Source organism: Sitophilus oryzae, unplaced genomic scaffold, assembly GCF_002938485.1.
Source record: "Sitophilus oryzae breed Bouriz unplaced genomic scaffold, Soryzae_2.0 scaffold_165_pilon_pilon, whole genome shotgun sequence".
In the NCBI taxonomy this organism is placed as follows: domain Eukaryota; kingdom Metazoa; phylum Arthropoda; class Insecta; order Coleoptera; family Curculionidae; genus Sitophilus; species Sitophilus oryzae.
This window is the reverse complement of record NW_022146347.1, coordinates 1,758,977-1,780,806: the sequence shown is the minus strand read 5'-3', so window position 1 is coordinate 1,780,806 and position 21,830 is coordinate 1,758,977. Positions and strand designations below refer to the sequence as shown.

The following is a 21,830-nucleotide window of genomic DNA, read 5'->3' as shown; positions in this document are numbered from 1 at the left end:
TGATGCGTCCATGCACGTATAGTGTGTATGATGCGATTCGTCGATGCGAGTCGTTAGTTCGTTTGAAAATTCGTCCATTGTGTTCGTGATATTTCTTTTCATGGGTGGTTCAAAAACCGACATACCTAAAAACCGAATGACCCATCGTATCGACGCATTGGCGCATCAAATAGACGCATCAAAAATTGGTGAAATAGATTTTTAATTAGACGATTTGTTTCTTAGAAACATATTATCAGCTCTTATTTTTTAAATACAGACGAATACAAAGTTTGTAAAAATGTTTACGAAATTGGAAAAATTAGGCGTTTTTCGGGTTTCTTCGGAAGTAAATAATCTAATGATTTTCGATTTCAAAACGTGAGTTTCTAGGGTTCAGCAAGTTTTTTCTTTCAACAAGTTTTTTCTTTCAGCAACTTTTCTCTAATTTAATCGTATTCGTATCTCGTCAATCTCTTTTGATTTGGGAAATATTTTTAGAGTGCATTCTTATAATATGAGACACCGTTTATACCATAGACTTAAAATAAAATATAGACTACATTATTTACATCTCAACCAGGGGCGTAGATAGGTGTATGCTATGGGGGTGGTACTATGATTAAGTCGCAAAAAAATCACCGTCGGAATTTTTTTGTCGAATTAAAACGACGGCGATTTTTTTGTCTTCAAAAAGATATAAAAACAACACAAAAATTAAAATATAGATTTGTAAATAACATAAACAAAAATGAAACAACGACGTTTATTAGTTAATTTTCTATAAACTATAAAAAAAAACTCACTGGACTCAACTATCAAAAAAACTATAAAAACTATAAACTATAAATAAAACTACAAAACAAAATCAAGTTTTCTAGTACGCTGTTTGGAAAACCTATCAATAACAGCATCAACATTTATTTCAATATCTTTATGGATATTGATTAGAATTAACCCCACTAATCTGTCCTGGCCAATAAGAACACTTTGTGTGCTTTTAATTAGGTCGAACATATTATAAACGATAAATCAACATAATTAAAAGCATACAAAGTGTTCTTATATGTCGGATTTTAATTTAAAAAAATCCTTTCATAGTCAATGACTATTTCAATTCTCGTATCTCGTCAAGCGTCAGGGGGGGGGTACTGTCCCCCAGTACCCCCCCCCCCTATCTACGCCCTTGATCTCAACGCGGTCAAACAATCTATTTTGTACACATATTTACTTCTGTGTACAGTCGACCGAGCCTTCCTCATCCAGCCTATGTTGTCACGTCTTTAATATTATCAATATTTTTTTCTTGTTATACACATATATTGAGATATTAATACTACATTTTAATAAAGTAGGTTTTAATATTCCATAGATGTATTAAATAGTCCTTATATTACTAAATTATAAGTCGGATAACTGTTTAAAAAGGATAAGTTCTTTACAATATGACAACACCGATTAGAGGCGAGGGAGCCTATTCATTCATTTATTACCTTGTAGTACGCGTCGCACGTGTGCGGTAAAGCTTTCTTGCCGCTATGTCCCCGGCTGTATTAACGCATTTTCTTAGCTTGTAGTCCTTAAGTGTTTATTTTATTGACTTTTTCTGTTCAAGAACTATAAAATATGGTTCGTCAGTGCCAAATTTGCAAGAAATTTGACTTAAATAATCCATTTAAGTCTTGAAACGACTTTCGACCGGTAGGCAACTCTGAATTTACCCATTAGGAGTCAGTGGCGTTGTTGTAGAAAGGCGCTTATTTAGATAATATTTTAGTAAAATGTAAAATCTGAATTTTTTCTCTTACATTACATTATTTACTTACTTACATTGTAACAAAATCATAATTATAACCCTGTTAATACTTAATAATGTTTTTATTAAAAATATATTCCGGTTTATTCTAAAATTATCTTCAGAATCTAAAATAACATACAAGAATTTTAAAATAATATTACATTATGAAACAATATTTTGTAATATACCGGGTCGTCTCGAAAAGTGGCTCACCCCTATGACTTTTTTATTTTTTCAGATAAAAAAAACAGATTTGTATGTTAGTAGGTATATGACATAAATTAGGATTTATTGACGTATTCAATTGTTTTTGGTCTCTTCCTGTTTCACCGAAATGATTACATCTTTTGATTTTTAAAGGCACCCGCGGTATATTGCTACTTTATTCGATAAAAAATGACACTCTGAATAGAATGACATATCATATGTCAACTTTTGACATTGTCGCTTAAACATAAATCGTATTTTAAATTTCAACCCAGGGTGCCATGGTGTTGTGACGAAATTGTTTACGAAATTGGAAAAATTAGTCGTTTTTCGGGTTTCTTCGGAAGTAAATAATCTAATGATTTTCGATTTCAAAACGTGAGTTTCTAGGGTTCAGCAGCATGGTGTTGTTAAAAACACTAAGTTTTAATCAAGGAGCCTTGGAAAAATAGTTTTGATCGTCTACTAGGTTTCGTGTCTTGTCTAGGCCGGTTAAAAGATGTACAAATCGTATTTTTAATCATACATATGTCAATTTTTTCAAATGGAACAAGGGTGACTCATTAGCATATTTCTTTGCTTTAATGGAACTGATTTATGTTTTCTCTAATTTACATAATAAGACATCACCTAACCAGAAAAAAATTACAACAATCATATATTTTTTCTCTCTCTCTCTGTCGCCGATTCTATTATATCTGTGGAATAGATCCTGTTTTGATTAATATTAGGGGTTGTAAATGTTTGACTAAAATTAATAATTTATTATTAATTTCAAAAATTACGTAATTTCGATTATAAATTTTCTTCTATAACGTGTATTTTATTATTTTTAGCCTTTTTGGATTTTAAGACGTTTTTTCTAAACTTTTATTTAAAAAAAACCTGTCCTAAATCTTAATAAAATATAAAAAATTTTAAATACGATATATTTTTAATTTAATTATAGCTTCATTAAAATAAAAAAATTCCCGGCTATGATACGGAGAGTTCAGGTGTACTTGAGAAACGAAAGACAGTGTTGTGTTTCTCGTCAGAGTCGTCAGGGAACGACCGTTACGACAGAGGCAACCTATCTATCGCTCGTGTCGCACTCGTTATAACCTAAAACAATAACACACCAATAACAAGATATTGTCTGACCGCATGTTCCAGCTATTTATGAATGAGATGCTCAGTCTATATTATATTTTAAGTCTATGGTCTATACTTACATACATATCTCAGTTTTCGCTATTTCCTGAAGTTATCTTCTATAAGTGTCTGTTTTATACAATTTTCGACTTTTAGAGGGTACAGAGAATTTATAGTCTATCCTGTATACTTAATACCCTATAATCGAAAAAAAAACGGCATCCAGTTAGCTTGGAAATGACGATCGATGACATTTCCAATATAATTTTACATATAAAAAGACAGCGATTCATTTCATAGCCATCGCTGACGCCGTTTTTTTTTCTCGATCATATTCTATTATTCTAATAATTTAGTGTATTATTTTTATAAAAAGTATCATTGTCCTTTCTATTACTAGTTTAGTGTAACGATTATATTCTCAAATAATATTACGGTTTTTAATAAATCTATTTGGAGAAAGTGTTTGATGAATATGTATCACAGCACTGCTAGGTGTTGATTGCATATTTTATTAAAACAATTTAAATTCATTTCACTTTTTTTGATTTCGGTTAAACTCATAAATTTATATACAGTGTCTACAAAAAATGTGCTAGACTCGTTGTAAAAAGTTAAATTTAATAGGAATAATTAATCTTGCTAAATGTATGAATAGCTCAACAAACTAGTCATCTTTTCATATTAAACAACATTTTTAAGTGATATTCTCGAATGAATTTCACATTTTTTTAAGTAGCAATTTCTGATAAACTTTAAATTAGTGATGGGCAAGATTGGTCTTGGTCTTGCACAAGAAACAAGACCAAGACTCAAGACTAGAGTTTGATTTCAAGACCATGGCTGACCACTGCAAGACTTCCGCAAGATCAAGACCAAACATGCAAGACTCTTGTGGTCTTGCATTTTTTTCACATTTTGATATATAAACAATTTACTTATTTATTCAAAATTATTGTTTTAATTCATTATAAATAGTGTTTTCCCGACTACTGCATATAAACAATGCATTTTTTAATAGATTTTTTGTGAGAAAATTGCAGTTTTTTATCAGAGCGCAACACCAAGACTGGACCCTGCAAAACCAAAACCAAAAGAGTCTTCGTCTTGGTCTTGCATTTGAGGAGCAGACTTTCTAGATGCATTTTGTCCATTTTTTTCGAATTTTGGGAAACAAAGAAAAATTGCCACTCTTTTTGCAAGAACCTTACCGAAAACTACCTACTACATGTGAAAAATCTAGTTTTGATGATATCTGAAAATGGAAATGGAAAACTGAACTGAAATGGACATACAGCACATAGAAAGTCTAAGGCATTTTCGCCATTTAATTCGAATGGGATAAAATGTATTTAACACATTGCTTCTGTACACATTTCTTCGAGTATCTAAGTCTGCTCTTCATTTGCTCATCGCTATTTAAAATATTTTTTTTCTATAACCATATTTCGTATAAAGCAGAGTTTACACTGTGTCACTTTGGATGTACAACCAAAACGAATCACTCAGATTGAATTCATCCAAATTGACCATTCTTGTTTACATATTTTCATCCAGTTTGCAGCAGTTCACTGTTTCATCTTCCGCAGGCTGCCACCTCTCCCAGTGTTTTCTTTATCGAGGTTGGCCGCACGGGTCGGTGTCGGCTGTTTACATTTTTCACTTGCCGTTCAATCTGGATGAATCAACGGTTCGTTGAACGCTTCTTTCAACAAAAGTAGGAATACTGTCACTTGTTTCATCGTTCAATTTTAGTGTACACTTTGGATGAAACAGTGATGAAAGGCAATTTATACTTATCACTTTGGATGATTCATCCAAGTGTACATCTAAAGTGACAAATGTAAATGAGCCTTAAGCTTTGTATGATACTGCTGAATGACCGAAGTAGATTAAATAAAAAGTCCAATTTTCAATTTTTTTTTTTTAAAAAAGTAATTGTTTATATCGAGGAAATAGACCATTTAAGATGGAAAATCAACGAATGACGAAATAGTTTTGTTAATTATAGCGGTTAAAATAATTGTTCAGTGAATCAACCGCGTAGAACAGAAAAAAGCACTTATCTCTGGTTTTTGTTATTGTTAACGACTTTCTAAAGACAAATTTGACTTGTTTATTTTATTATTTAGGGAAATAAAATCGCTCTTACTTTTTGGTATTCTTTAAAATAAAAATTGTTAGAATATGTATAAATCTACTTTGAAATCGAGTTTGAATTCAAGATTCAATAAATTTCGCTTGATTTATGCGTTCGTTTGCGATACGTTCTTTCCTGAATTGTACTGCTGAGTTTGTATTAGAATTTAATAAATGTGTAAGGCATATACAAATTAATTTAGTCGTTTATGTAATTGATTCTGAAAATTCAACGTATATTAGATATATTGAATTGTGTAACAGCTATAAACACTAACAACACTTTTAGACATCGACCCTTTTGGCTCATTCTGTTTTCTCTTTTTCGCAGTTATCTAAACGAGAAATTAATTTTTTTTCTATGCTGTATACATGGTGTTTCTCAAAAGTGGCTCACCCCTGTAACTTTTTTATTTTTTCAGGAAAAAACGAGATTTGGTATGTTAGTATATTACATAAATCAGGAACGATTGAAGTATTCAATTGTTTTCGATCACTTCCTGTTTCACCGGAAATGACTATAACTTTTGATTTTTAAGTGGCACCCTCGCTATTTTTTACTTTATTCGATAGAAAGTAACACTCTGAATAGAATAATATATTATCACATGTCAGCTTTGACTCTCTCGTTTTAAAAAAATCGTATTTTAAATTTCAATCTACAGTGCCATGGCTGGGGTAAACACACTAATTTGTAGTCAAGGAGCCTTGAAAAAATAACGATTCGATCCTCTAATGTTTTTCGTGTCTTGTCTTGGCGGGTCAAAATATGCCCAAATCGTATTTTTGATCATAACTCAGTTTTTTCAAATGGAACGAGGATGGTTCATTAGCATATTTGGAAAATGCATTTTTTACGAATAATTTGGTGCCACATAGGGTATTTCGAGTCAAATTGTCTTTACATTTATCGTCGTAGCACTCTACATTGAAAAAGACGATTTTTTTATGCGCTATGTCAATAGTTGACATGTGATAAGTAATTCTATTCAGAGTGTGATTTTCTATCGACTAAAGTAAAAAAGTAACGAGGGTGTCATTTAAAAATCAAAAGTTGTAGTCATTTCCGGTGAAACAGGAAGTGACTGAAAACAATTGAATAAGTCAATCAATCCTAATTTAGACACCAAATTTCGTTTTATTAACTGAAAAAATAAAAAGTTATTATAGTGGTGAGCCACTTTTGAGCAACAGCCGATATAATTATATCCTGGATATATTAATAAAGAACAGTTTCACGGACAATGTCACTAGCTCAAGATTAATAAGCTATTTCAAATTTCTTCTAGCACACGAAAATGGTAACTAATTTGCCGCACTGTCCATTTATGTCCGCGCTAATATTATAAAAGATTTATATTTGTATTAAAAAATGATGTTTTATTGCATCGGCCAATAATAGGTCAAAAAGTAGACGTAACATTATCGGTTGCAACCTTGCCCTCAATGGGTTCGCGAAGGTTTCGTTTTTTTCTTTTATTTTTCTGCCGGCAGCGTACGTCCGTAGTCACTACCATTTATGGTACATCCAGGGTTCATTACAAACTTTTATTTAACACGGAGAGATAGGCGGGCAAATTTGCATACATTCGTCTTTAAGAAATCTTAATTAAGCAATCTTATTGGCAATTTCGGTAGCTGCTTAAATTAACGTTAGGGTATATCAGGGTTCACCTTGGTTAAAATTATTTTTATTGCCGCTTTTTCTTCAGCAATGCTTAGAGAAATAAGTAATGACGTTTTTGACAATTACTCATTGGATAGACACAGGCTTTAGTATGTCTAACGAATTAGGGAAGATAGACGACACCAATAAATGGTATAATACAATTTGCCTTTTGCCTGTGAATTCAAATGACAGGCATAACTAGTGATGTAAAATGACCAGTAATTTATAAATCGGTAATATTACCAGTAATATTACGTAAATATTACCAGTAATATTACGTAAATATTACCAGTAATATTACTTAAATATTACCAGTAATATTACGGTAACATTGGTAATTTATAAAAAAACGGCTACTTAAATAAAAAAAAAATTCAAAACTGTAAATTTTTTTTAAAAAAGACAAGAACGTTTTTTAAGCTAGTCAGAGTGGCCTATGTTATAGTACGTAATAGAGTGGATAATGGTAATTCATCCTCAATCTTGCCATATGGTTCTTCTTTCTCTTGCATTAATTGAGTCAAGTCTACTACTTCGAAATTCTTCTTCCAGTTCTTTCTCAGCAGCCTCTACCATTCTTAGATATCCTTCTCCATTTAGTAAATTATAATTATGGGCAATATAAGTAGTTTCCGGCCCTTTCCACGGTAAGTTTGTTTCTTCTTGGCCGATGGATAAATCCATAACTACTAAAGGTTCTTTAGGTTGCGGCTGTTTACGATGGTAAATTTAAATTGTCTATGGTCAACATACTTATTTTAGAGCTGGAGCAAATTTCTGTCCACCAGACAGGTCCAGACATAGATTTTTTGCTGGAAAGGACGAATTCTTTAGCAAAAATATTACCTCTAATTTTGTATTGTGCCAGTCAGTGCTTCCATAATGAGATCTACTTGTGAAAAATACTTTCGATTTGACGCTTTGCAATTTCATAGATGAACTCCGTGGAATGGCGTACATTTTCTTGTTTTTCGTCCTAACAACGGATTAATCTAATACTTTGCTACATAATATACACGTTATTTAAAAAAAGCAGGTAAAAACTTTTGAGATTGTTGCCCATTAAAAATCGTTATCCAATTAGAGTTTGGCTTTAACAAGTTTCTTGTATTTGTAGTCAAAATTCGTTTTGAAGCAGAGGGCTCACTGTGTTTGGTGAAAGAACATCAGAAATATCTTGGCTATCATCAACTGCTAAGGTTTATAATGAGTGTTTAGTGTCCAAAAAGCTTTTTGACAAGATGTTACCAATCTTATGGTAATATTACGTAATATTACCCTTTACATCACTAGGTATAACTGTCATTGTCAGGGAGTCTCTCGTTCGTTGGAGAGATTTTAGTATTAGATGGTGAGTTAAAATAAAATTAGAAAATGTATAAATTAAATAATGAAAAGTCCTAATTGAAAGTCCTTTCAAACATGCAATCGATAAGTGTTTTTTCATGTCACATTAATGTAGTCATTATCATCACTACATTAATAATAGCGTACGTTTATTTAGGTATGTCATAAAATACAGAGTACCTCCATTTGAAATAGTGTAGTATAATATAGCATTATATTTTGGCTCACTAATCTTTTTGTCAAACCAGTGACTCTTCGTTATTCACCGTGTTAGTTATTAATTATTTTGTTAGTGTAATATAATAAATAATATAATATCGACCTGCATTTTTTTTGTAATTACTTTATAAAATATACATAATATTATCGTTATAAATATAAAAAAACCTGCGGAAATAATAAAACCGTTTATTAACATCCACTAATTATATATAGCGGGGAATCCAAGACAAATAAATATTTATTCATTCAATTTTCTCAGGTATAACAAACAAAAAGTCATCAAAAGTGAGTTGTTTAAGTGATCTCTACCCAAAAGTCTATATTCTGTGATAGCAAAAGACTTTTTTAAAATAGTAAATAAAAAATAACGAAATCGAGATGGTATCGTACGGGGTACATTACGAATTAAACAGGACCCATCATCAGGAAACGATGTTCAACGACTTCAGCGACATGCGCTTGGATATGGGCAAGGAACAGCCGCAGGTGTTGTATGTAGCTATGGCGACGTGGATACCCAAGTGCAACATGGTGACGTACCATCGCAATGGTCATCTTCAACAGCAACAGCAAATAAAGTATGTCTCAGTATATCATTTAACGATAAAGAATAATTTGAATGATATTTTAACTTTTTCTTTCCAAAGTTGTTATTTAAGTTTTCGAAATCTCGTTAATTTGGTAGATACATTGGATTAGAATTCGAACGAAAATTTGTTCATACTGATGGACTTTCTTAAAAAACATTTTTGCATAATTTCACTGAAAATTTCGTTCAGTTTCACAGACTGATTCAGTTGAGCCCCATACTCGCTATGCGCTGATTCATCCATTTGATACGTTCATGCGTCCATGACGCATAGTGAGTATGATGTGATTCGTCAATGCGATGCGTCGATGCGGTTTATCGATGCGATGTAGAATGTGGAATGAGTAAGAGGGGGGTTAATCACTGCGACCTTAAAGATCTATTGTTCCTTGAGTCATCACACAATCTATTACCCATCATACCCCTGTTGTAGAGGGGACAGGGTATTTCCCATCCTCCTCTGACAACAGTTCCTCCTCCGAGGGTACACACCCTTCCACGGTTGGAGTTTGGCCCTCCGTGCCGCCCTTCACAGTCGAGGAGCTTGCCTCTGGCTGAGGAACCCGTGAGGTGGAGGCTGGAGGATCTGTCTCCATTTTCTCCACCTCTTTAACTTGGTCTCTCCTTAGACCTGATACCGGTGTTGTCCCGTATCTATAATAGAGGATATGTCCCTCTTTCTCTATTGCCTCCTCGGATTTGACGTCAATTCCTATTGTGAGGACCTGACCATGACCCTCCTCCCTTGAGTTGATGACTCGCCAACTCGATGTCCTTACATTGAAGTTCTGACCTTAGATAAGGCTCAGCAGGTAGGTGGTGTCTTTCCCCTTGCTCCTCGGCAGAAAGACCGTTATGGCTGCCCCGTTAGGGATGTTTTCTCCCTTCACTGCAACCAGTTCCGGCCTTTGCCAATTTTTAAGCTTAGGTGCGATTTCCACCAACCAATTCGCCGATTCTTGAGATACACAATCTATGAGGATCAAGCCCATCCGAAAGTGTATCCCCGCAAAACGCAGCTGACCCACATTTTGTAGATCGTTGTGTTGCGATCCGATCGCCACTACTTCGTCCAGTATAGCCTCTTCTAGAGACGTTTACTGGTCGGTGGTCAGAGCAACCTCTGGGAAATCCTTCGGTACCACCGCCATTTTCAGTTGTCTAGCGATAGCGACAAAGCTGGTGATACGTCCCTGCTTGCCTTCCGGTGTTGGACGGCTTTCCATCCTGGCTTTTCTCTCTCCCTGCCGGAGAAGAGGTTGGAGGTTCTCGCTCCCTCTCTTGCCCTTTTTATGCGATTTGTTAATTCCTTTGGAACTTCGTCTATTGTGTTCGTGATATTTTTTTGGATGGTTCGCCCAAAAACCGATATTCCGCTGAACATCTTCAGCACATAGTGAGTATGGAACTTCAATCTCAAGCCCCATACTTACTAGGCGCTGATGCGATTCGTCAATGGGTTCTGGAACGGTTGTCGCTATTTGGACGACCCATCATAAGAAAAGTTACGAATACAATGGACGAATTTCCAAACGAACTAACGAATCGCATGGTTGCGTAGACGCATCAAATCGACCCATCGGCACATATTGGGTATGGGGTTTGACATGTGAGAACCAGTCTTTCAAAAAAACGTTTATTCAGTCATGTTTAGGAATATTTTTTTATTAATAAAATATTGAAATTGTACATTAAAACTGTGTAACAATTTTGTAACGTAAACCCCGTTTTATAACTTGTAATATGTTGAATAAAATTGCATTATTTTTTTAATTATTTCTAATTATGCGGCAAAGGGGGTTAATAAGGAACTAATTACATAAAATCGGTACTTATAGTTAAGTAATCTAATAACTTAATTATGTTGTTGCTTCAGAAAGTCAACATATCGTGCGAAGTAAATACGAAATAGCCGTTTGATTGGTTTTAATTATTTTTATTCTATATTTAACTTGATCTTTGCGCTTTGATATCGGAAGGTATATTATTAATCCAGGATATCGAATTGGATTTGGAAAAAAAAGGATATTGAGTAGCTTTGTTTTTCAGTTAAACTAATATTTTGTAATAAAATACCTTTGAAATATTTTACGTGGTATTTTTTATATTATTTATTTGACATGATACGGTAAAATTAGATATACTTTTTCCTAAGTCTAAGGTTATCTAAATTTATATTTAACGGAAAATTGACTTTCCAAAGTTAATCGTGTTACATTGTTTTGTCCTCATCTATTTTTGTTTGTCGTTTTCTGCAAAACCACTTTAGTAATAATGAAAAAAAAAACTATTGATATGTTCATAATATTATAAAGGATAAATTCACATATTTCTAATTACTATTTATAAAAATAATTATTATAAAACTTTTATTTATAAAACTAGCAATTTGAACTAGATATAGATATAATTTTCCTTAAGAAATTTTACAATCGTTGTAATAAACGTATATTGCATATACCAAACGATCGAGATTGCCACAGATAGCTTGGAAATGAAGATCGCTGTCATTTCATTTGTCAAATTATATGGTGAATAATGTCATCGATCGTTATTTTCAAGCTGATGCCGTTTTCTTCATCATACGCTATTTATTTGTTACTTTTATTTTATCGATTACTATAATCCTTTTCTCGCATGCCTTTTCTAGTAAAAAACATCCTAATGTAAGTTAATAATAATAGTATGTTAATGATTTTTAGAAAAAATAGTATGTTTAAATCGCAACTAAAACGGAAATCCGAAAAAAGTTATCTTTTTATAACGCCACTGCCTTACTATCCAAACGAAAATCAGCTTGTTGGTGGCTTTTTACTTTTAAACAAATTTTCCTAACCAACAAAAAAAGTCAAAAATGTTTAAATAACTAAAGTGAACATAATCACATTTTATACATTTTGCTATTGATGATGCGGGGAATGATACCTACTGAAACGTGAAGCATTTCTAAGGCAGCGACATTTTTAAAAAAAAATGTATTTTCTTAAATTTGTGTTTCACCGACAAAATTATATACCTTTTCAGAAATGAGTTCTGCACAAATGCCTACCTATGCATTTATATACAGGGTGTCCCAGAAATAAATGCAAATATATTAACTGGTAGTATATTTAGGCCCCAGAAATATGCCTATGAGGATTTTTGCAAAAAAAATTGTTGAAAATTTTATACTTTTCTTGGCGTTTTCCAGGAAATTTTAAAAAACTTTTTAATGCCACTTGTTTATTTACCTGACGCGTCGAATGAGCTGAAAACCTGATGAAAACATATACGTATTATTTACAAATATACTCAGCCTAATCTCCAAAAAGTGAAGCCCAAACAGTGAAAGAACAATATGGAATTCTGCATATGTCTATTTCACCCGGATATTCATTTAATGCATGCCTCACCTGAAGAAGTTTTCATTGGTCGATGTTTTTAAAGGGAAGTGGTTGACTGACATTTCACCTCCTTCAATTTTATTTATATTTTTATTATTTATAACACATTATCATGGAGTTGGAAAAATATCAAAAAATAGTTGGAAACAATAAACTAAACAAAATCACTCTTTTACCCGCACAAATAAAAAGTAATCCAAACAGAACTAAAACAACAATCAATCGGAGTTTGGCGCAATCGCAGTTCAATCCATATCCGGGTGAAATACACTTATGCAGTTTTAATATGGAGCTGGGTTATGTTGTCTTTTTCTTACGGCGCAGAAATTGCACACGGGGTTAAATAGGGAACCCTGAGTATATTTGTAAATAATACGTATATGGGTGAAAACCCCTTAATAGCCGATTATCGCCAGCGGTTCTCAAAATGTTGCCAAAATGCCATTATTTTTTTTAATTTTCAAAGTTAAATAACTCGGATATTTTCTATTTATTGAGATATTTTTTTATTTATTGATAAAGAGAAAAGATGTTTCTTTTGACCAGACCTAACGCCTCTTAAAATATCTGCAATTATTTCTGGGACACCCTGTATAATGACTTTTTCTTATATACTTTTTATTAATGTTTGTTAAATACATGTTGAACGATATTTTTTAATTGAAAGTGAGCATAGTTTGTCATACAGTCACCTCGTAACAAATCGGAAAATTTTTAATTTTTATAAAGATAGAAATCATACATTTCAAATTAAAATTTGAATTGTATGATTAAGTTATCGAGGGTTTTAAATATAGATGTCTAATTATTTATACTTATCCACAGCAGAGTCAACAGACTTAATAGACATGCATTATTATCTTTCTTTTTATATAAATTATATAGATGCATACATAATATATAGATTTATAGAATTTATTAAGTGCATACAGTTTTTAATTAACCACGGAATTAAATCATTAATAGTACGCCGCTAGACCCGTGATAAACCCGAGTACTACTGCTATTTATTTAGCTAATTACTCCATTTAACATTTGATTGCAATTACGCATTGCAGTGGCAATAAACTCATATTATTTCGTACAATCTATAATGCCAGTATTTTATGTAAAGAAAAAGAATTGGTTAAAAAGTTTAATATATTTAGATACACGGGTAATGACCAATTCCTTTCGACCTAAATGTTAAATCACCCAACGGAAAAAATATTATCCACTCTGTCGATGTCGTTTTATTTTGCGGACAGTAAATTTTAATAATAATTGTTCGTCTCCGATCACCCGATATGGTCATGTTATTTTCTTTTGGTAGGCAGCATTGAAAATTGCAAATAAATCGACAGTTTTGCCTAGTTTGGAGGATTTAATAGCGTAGCTTTGGCACCGAACAATTTTACATTGTATTTATATTTTTTCCTAGATTTATCCACTCGTTTATCTTATCTAGATCTAGATATCTATCATAGGTGAGATTTTATCTTGATTTTCTGTTGGAGAAATCAATGAAGGTGATGGGCAAAATTTACATTAACTTTATTATCAATTTTCTGCTCGATTTCTATATTTTTTGACGAATTGTTTGAGTCTTCAGGACTAATTTGACTTCTGTTATTTTTACATTTTACATGATCCGTTTTTATATCATATATAGGGACAAAAGTAAGAAATTTTCATTGTTTTTCGGGACACTGTGTAATTAGCAACTGAAATTATGATATAATACAGGGTCCAGACCAAGGCGACAAAAAGTAAACACGATTTTGAGACAAACACAAGACAAACTTGCGACAAGAAATGGGGAATTGTGACAAGACAAACTTGAGCCAAATTGTCCACACCGCAAGGACAAAAGTACAACAAAGTCAAAAGTTTAGTTGTTGCGAATGAGTTTTATTAACCATGTGTGATTTCACTGGTCTCCTACTGTTGGCAGCACACGCCTTCTACACTGCGCCGACAACTTGTCGTAAAATATACGAAAAAAACATAGACAAAAAAGACATAGGTATAGACATTTTTTAAAATAGACACTTTGATCTTTACCGACTCGAGACGGGACATTGAAAAGTCTCCGAATTTTGAAACAAAACAAAAATGAGACAAAACAAAATGTCGCAGGAATGTATTGGATTTGTCGCAATTCTGTCGTAAAACATGACTGTTTCTGTCTTGTCGTTGTTTTGTCTGCTTGACCCAGCATAATAGATATTTTGTGTAGGATTGCCACTGTTGCCAACCGTCAGTTGCATGACGTTGGAACCCGCTTTAAAGTAAACCTTTCGTTTTTTGGCTTATTATCAATTACAAACGATGCAATTGATTGTAGTAAATCTATTTTTTGTAGTACTAATAATTAGCCAGAAAAAGTAAGCAATTGAGCGCAATCTAATAAAGAGAAAAAATATTGTTTTAACAATTAACAGTTCTCTTAACTATGCACTATTGGGTGGCGATGATTAATCTGAGGGAAACGATGTTTTCTCCCTTCTGGGGGTTATAGGGTTAAAACTGATTATTTTGTTGAATGTTGAAATTCTTGAATAATCCATAAAAAAAATAGTAACTAGCGCATTGAACATATAAATTTGGCCACATAAATAGAATCCAGCTATTTTAGCAGTTCTTAAAACTATATATTATAAATCACTTGAACACTTAATTCTTAATTTTATGATCTTACTATTTTATAACTTTGTTGCATTTTATGGGTTTACAAGCATTTTATACCCTACCGTTAGATGTGTTTTGATCTCTCGATTTTCTTTTAAACACATTCCAAATTTGTTCGTTATTTTTGGTGTGATACTCATTAATGGAATTTTAAAGAAAAACAGCAAGCTGTCGCTGTCTGACTTTCCTAGATCCTAGGTGTATTAAAGCTAACATGCCCGTTCTCCAAAATATGCAATTATGTTTGTTCTTTGTTTGAAGGTAATATTATATCAAAGAATTATTAAGAGTTATCTAAAGCTCTATTATTTTTATTTTGTAAAAATATTGAAATTACAGTATAATCTAAAACGGCCTCTCCACTACTCGCGAAATAAGCCGATGTAGGTCAAGGTTGAATAGTCAAGAAGGTTATTTCCTGTTTCCCTCGTCTAAAGCTGTTTCGTCTCGGCTTAATTTCATTAGACGAGGGGACTCTAAATGATCCTCTTCAGTATTCGACTTTGATCTACTTCGCCTTACTCGCGAGTAGTGTAGAGGTGTTTTACGGTTGACAACTCAGAATATTGTAATGATTCGTTATCATTTTACAGTTGGTAACAGTTGAACATAATTGTCGATTTAGTTACAATATGTTTACAAAATAAAGACAATTTTAAAGCATATAAAACTCTTTTATTCATATTTATTTTGGTCTGAATTTCTTCCATATTTGAAGAAATCGATTGTAAGTTTTGTTTTGGTGATTTTCTAATGTTACTATTTATATTATTACTTATATTATTAGTATACCATCCTGGTCACTTCATCTGCGTGGTCTGTATTTCAATACATGCGACAGAGATGAATATAAATGGCCGGTTGACAGATAGAGAGACAAAATAAAAAGCGGCATACAGTGTTGCCGGTTTTTACGTGTATAGAAAAATTAAACTATTTTATAAACTTTCATGTATTCTACTGAACTGAAAATAATATATCTCCAATTCTAGATGCAACAGTTTACGTAAACATCTACTTGTGCGGTTTGAAATTTTGATACAACATCCGGCAATACCGCATAGAAGAAATGTAGCACCTAACTTTTATCTCTTTTCAATACATTTGATTTGTCATTAAGCTGTTTACATCAGTAGGTTTGTTCCAACCAGCATTTCGGGATCGTTTCGAAATCGTACTTGAATCGGTTTTCTTGCACTTTGTTAGCATGCGCGTGCTTCGAATAGTTTCGTGACGGTGCAAAAAGTATCAATGTTGGAACGCTTTGTGGATTGTTTTCGGGACTGTCAAAAGTGTCAAGCGTGCGTGTATCGATCTGTTTTTTGTTTTTGTTTAGAATTTCATAACATAACCCTATTATTTTTGTTTGCAATTTGCTATAATAATAATTATTCTTGAAATTGAGAAACAGAATCCAGTAATTGTTGGTAAGTGTTGTTTCAACTGTATACTCACAAACTCACTTACCTATCCTCTCTTTTATGATCATGTTATGCGTAGTTTCCTGTTATTCCATTGCAGTGGTAGAATCTTTGAACATTATTTTATAAATAAAAAATTAATTTAAATTTCCGAACGATTTACTCCACACAAACTCACAAGCAAAAGTATAAAGCACATGTATTCGAATTCGTAAAAAATAACCAAGACAGAAGCATCAGCCGTACGCCGGACCAAAATCAGCTCTTAAAAATCGATAATCCCTGCCAATATTCTTTAATGCGCAAGTCAACCCAAATAGTTCTCAATTGGGACCATGTACCGAAATTACCGTTCTGAAATCGTAACTAAACGATCCCAAGGTAGGTTGGTACGCAAATAGGATCGTCCGATAACCGTCAAATCTCGGTTGGAACACATTTGAATTACTGCGCACGAGCATGATCGTTCGGTGATGGTTCTATGGCGGGTTAGAACAAACCTACTGTATTACACTTTAAATCCAGACCACGCAGTTTCGAAGACCAGATCGGTATATTTTTCCATTGAAAATTTTCTACTGGTCGATTGTGTCGATATGAGTTTGGAGAGTTGTATTAAAATGTTCTTTGGCATTCTTGGAGGAAAATAGTGTTATTTTTTAATTCTTTGATTTTTAAACAATTATGAAATATTTTTCAACATATTTGAATTTTACCTGAATTTTTTCTGGTTGTAATTCAAGATACTTCTTTTTGATTTGCAATACATATTTTTTTTGGTAAATTTTTGAAACGTTTATTCTTTACTATATTTATACTTACCTATAAGTATTTTGTACTTGTTTAGGGGTGTCGAAGTCTTCTATGAGGCAACAAATTCATTCAATATCTTAATAAGGATATACTCGTATAGAACAATATTTTTTTAGGCAACATTAATTTTGTCTCTGAGATCTTTGTCTTGTGAATTTCGAACCGCGTGGTTTTTTACACGAAACGATAATTTAATTTTAAGTGTTTTGTTTTAGTAACACCATATTCTTAGATAATGACATTATTGTTGTATACCTATTTCACCGTTTTCATGGTTAAATAATTGGCATGAAGTATTTCTCTCTTGTCTTTAACACAGTTTTATTCTTTTGGAGGTAAATTTTACATGGCTCTATGATTTTCTCTCAGGCCGATGGAATTCAATTTTAAATCAAGGATATTAGCGATACCTACTTGGTTTCTGTATCAAATTAATAAACAATATTGCATAATTTGTACATTCCTGTTTTTGTTTAAGATCATTGCGTAGTATAATTTGTTTATACTACGCTTATGATAGAAATATTATTTTGAAATATAATTGAGTAGAAAGCGGCCCGAACAATTAAGGCAAAAAAACCGTTTATTTATAATAAATTTTGTGTAATAACTTTGTAATGGTTGAAAATCAGAGCTTGTTGAAGCGTGAATATTGTGCTATGAACGTCGTCAGGTTTCCTGAAGGCGTGTTCTAATTCATATTTTAATAAAAAAAATATCAATATGTTTTGGTGTCCCCAGTTTGTGTAACCAGCTGAACACACGTGTAGTAACGACAAATAATTTAAAAAAAAACTAGAATGTATAGTTGGCGATAATGGTAACCTGTAGTGTTGATGAAGCATGCAGTCACTTCCACCTTAGACCGAAATAACGGTAGGTAAATGTTGAATTACATGAAAATTGGTTGCTATTATTGGTGCATAATAGAGTTTTGTTTGTTACTAGTAACAGTTTACATAATGTACTACAGTGACGGCATATTAATATTTTTTCTTTATTTTTAGTTTGTAAAAGGCTTTATTAATGTTGGCGTTTCAAAAACAAAACGTTTTAGGTGCTAAATATATACACCAAAAAGGCCTTGACAATGTATTAATTATTTTAATAATATCGATTAGATTATTAATTATGTATTGTGAATGAAATACAACCTTATTAAACTTTACTACAAAAACTTGCTTCTTCAAAAATATCGTCATGAAATTAAAAAATTAACATTTTTTGATATATTTCCTTCATACATATTCATGTGAAGTAATATTGAAAACTGATGTGTATGACATCATATTTTGTACTAAATTTTAAATCGGTACCTTTTTTTCTAAAATTAAAAGGTCTTGTAATTCTGAAGTTTCAAAACAGACGTTATTTTAAATGTAAAACAAAACTAAAATAAATATTACAGCGAGGTAAATAAAAAAAATATTTTTATGTTTTTCACACTCAAAAATGAGCTTTACTTGAAAAAAAAAACATTTTGTACAATTTCGTCAAGAGGACTTGCACAGACGTTCTATTTTTTACTATTCTCCATCTACAAAGAAAAAATGTATGAATATAGTTTATAAATAATTTAATATACCAGTTGGCATTAACTTCTTTCGATTGTTTCACCTACACATTAAAATTTGATAAGTTAGGTAATACTAAGATAATATCTCTTAAATATGTTCGTTAATTTATTTAATTCTCCTGCGTTTTTTTTTCAACCAAATTCTATTGTACCAATAATTGATTCTGTATTGTTTTCTACACACTACTGCTTTGATTTTTTTATGTTTTAAGGGAACATTTTGGTCTCGGGCTGGAGCTGACGACTTGCCGACTTCAACGGAATCAAACTCTTTTGACAGAACCTATTTGTTTTAGTTCTGAAGACAGCCCAGCGCCGACAACTGAAAATGAGGTAGAAGATGTCGAAACATTGAAAAATATTGAAGACACCGATGTGGGTGCAAAGGAAGTTCAATCTGCAAATAGTATTGTTCAAACTTCTGATGATAAAGTGCCTGTTAATGAAGATACTAATACTATAGAACAGGAGAATTGTGACCCTCCGAACCTAGAAAACGACATTGAGATGAAGTCGGACATTGAAGATAACGATAATACAGTGGAAGAAAATGATGATTCTCAAATAGAAGATAAAGTTGAGGATAAGTCTATTATTATAGAGGAACACGAAAAAAGTAATCTTCAGGAACTGGATAACGAAGTTGATGTGAAGTCTGTCGAACACGAGAACAAATCTGTTACTAAAGTAAATATTGATAAAGTCGATAACAGGAAAATGATTACTACTCCTAAGAAAGCGCTTACACCAAAACAACTCCAAAAGAAGTTAGAATCTGAAAAGAAACGCGAGCAAAAGCAAAAAGAGAGGGAGGAACGTGAAAAACAGAAACAAGCTGAAAGACAGAAAATAAAAGAACAAAAGGAGGCAGAAAGATTGAAACAGTTAGAAATGAAACAGAAAGAAAAGGAGATTAAGGAAGAAGCGAAGAAAAAAGAAAAAGAGATCAAAGAAGAAGCTAAGAAAAAAGAAAAAGAGGAGAAGGAACAAAAACGCAAAGAGAAGGAAGAGCAAGAAGAGCAGAAGCGAAAAGAAAAGGAATTAGAGAAACAAAAGAAGCAGCAGGAAATTGAAGAGAAAAACAAGGAGAAACAGAAGGAAGAGGAAAAGAAACAAAAAACTGCTGCCCTATTTGTTAATTTCTTTAAGAAACCTGAAAGTATTATTAAAGAAAAGAAAGTGGAAAAGCCTACTCAGTGTGTGTTCATGCCATTCGAAGTAAAAGCCGATATGAGATTACCACCTACAAGAAAAATCTTATCGAAAGACTCTCTAGAAAAACTAGATGAATTCGTTCGAAATCAAGATAATACGGCTTCGTACTTGAATGATATTAAGTCCGAGACATTTCAGCCTGGAAAAACTTCCAAAACGTGGCCATACGAGGAAGTTGATGACGATATAGTTATTGTCGAGGAGGATAAGACTCTTGGACAAACAATTTGCGGAGATACTTCGAACGTTCAGAAATTAAAAGCGAAGTTTTTGTACTTTCACGAAAACAGAAGGCCCGCGTATTTTGGCACTTGGAGAAAGAAAAGCGCTGTTATTCGACCTAGACGTCCTTTCGAGGAAGATACTTCGCACTTTAATTACGAAGAAGATTCCGACGATGATTGGGAAGAAGAAGAACAAGGTGAATCGTTGGACGTGTCTGGCGATGAAGAAGACAAAGATGCGGAAAATGATAAAGATGATTATGAGGTGGATAATGACTTTTTCGTACCTCACGGTCATTTGAGCGATGACGAAATTGACGACGAGGAAAACGCTAAATTGTCTCCGGAATCGCTCAAGCAGAAACTCAAACTTCTTAAAGACGAATTTGACGAAGACATGAAATCGAAAACGCACAAATTGAAACCACGCTCAATCGGATGTATATGGCTGAATAAAAAAGGAGACAATGTCGAGGAGGCTGTTTTAAAATACCTTCAACCTTTTGCCGCCATATTTAAAGGCCAAATAGAAATTAAACCGCGAAAAGAAATATTTTCATCTCCAGACAAAAAGAAAAGCAAACCTGTTCAAGAGCTACCTCCTGAACAAATACCGATATTTTTAAACATCATCCATGGAAATGCCAATAATAAGAACGCTTTGGTGGAACAGTTTTTGACGTACATGGCGAATAACGGTACAAAAGTTGAAATGTCAAAGATTAGTTTGAAACGATTTTTGAAACACACGGCGACTTACCGGAAATGTACGGAAAATGGTCCGATGAAAAATAAATTTGGCTGGTTTGTTAATGAAGATGTTAAGAATCATTATAATGTTACTTTAGATCTGTTGGCTAAGGAGGAAAAATAAGTTTGTTTTAAGTTTTGTGTTGTTGTAGGCCAAATTTAATTTCGCCAGTATCATTATAGTGCCTTTATTATGTTTTTTTTAAATGGTAACTTTATACAATGCTTTAAACCTTAATTGAAATAAATTTAGATTTAGGAATATGTAGTTTTATTTACTATTTTTTATTATTTTTATTTCAGAAAGAACCCATTTTCATATTTGTAAAGTAAAGTAAAGATTTCAGTTAACGTCTCCTTTTTGCTGCCAGGGCTAATCTGGACGGGGCCTACTTTCTTTACGCGGAATCCGAACCGCGGTCCTCGGCCATATCATGGTCAAAGGCCTACCGACTTAGGAAGTGTCTAAATCAATTCTTACTCATGAGATATCCGATCTCATCCGGCCTCGAACCGGCGTGAATGAGCAGTGTGTATCAATAGATTTTACTTTTCCCTTGAACAACAGCACGATACAGAGCTTCGAACTGGTCACCCGTCCATCCACCAGTATCACCTTACGTCGCTTAACTTCGGTGTTCTAATGGGAACCGGTGTTTCAACGTAGCTAGGCCGTTGCTTTTAATATTTGTGA

At 32.9% G+C, this 21,830-nt stretch overlaps 1 protein-coding gene across 3 annotated transcripts in view; it reads left to right on the top strand.

The window, feature by feature from the left end:
• The window catches only part of LOC115880880 (chromatin assembly factor 1 subunit A-like), a 42,846-nt gene extending 21,448 nt beyond the window's left edge, over positions 1–21,398 (top strand). For all 3 annotated transcript variants that reach the window (XM_030898203.1, XM_030898205.1, XM_030898204.1), the window contains exon 3: positions 19,244–21,398. In XM_030898203.1, the coding sequence (XP_030754063.1) occupies positions 19,244–21,260 (2,017 nt within the window). In that variant the 3' untranslated portion in view covers positions 21,261–21,398. The remainder of the gene's footprint in view (positions 1–19,243) is intronic.
• The last annotated feature ends 432 nt before the right edge of the window (positions 21,399–21,830 follow it).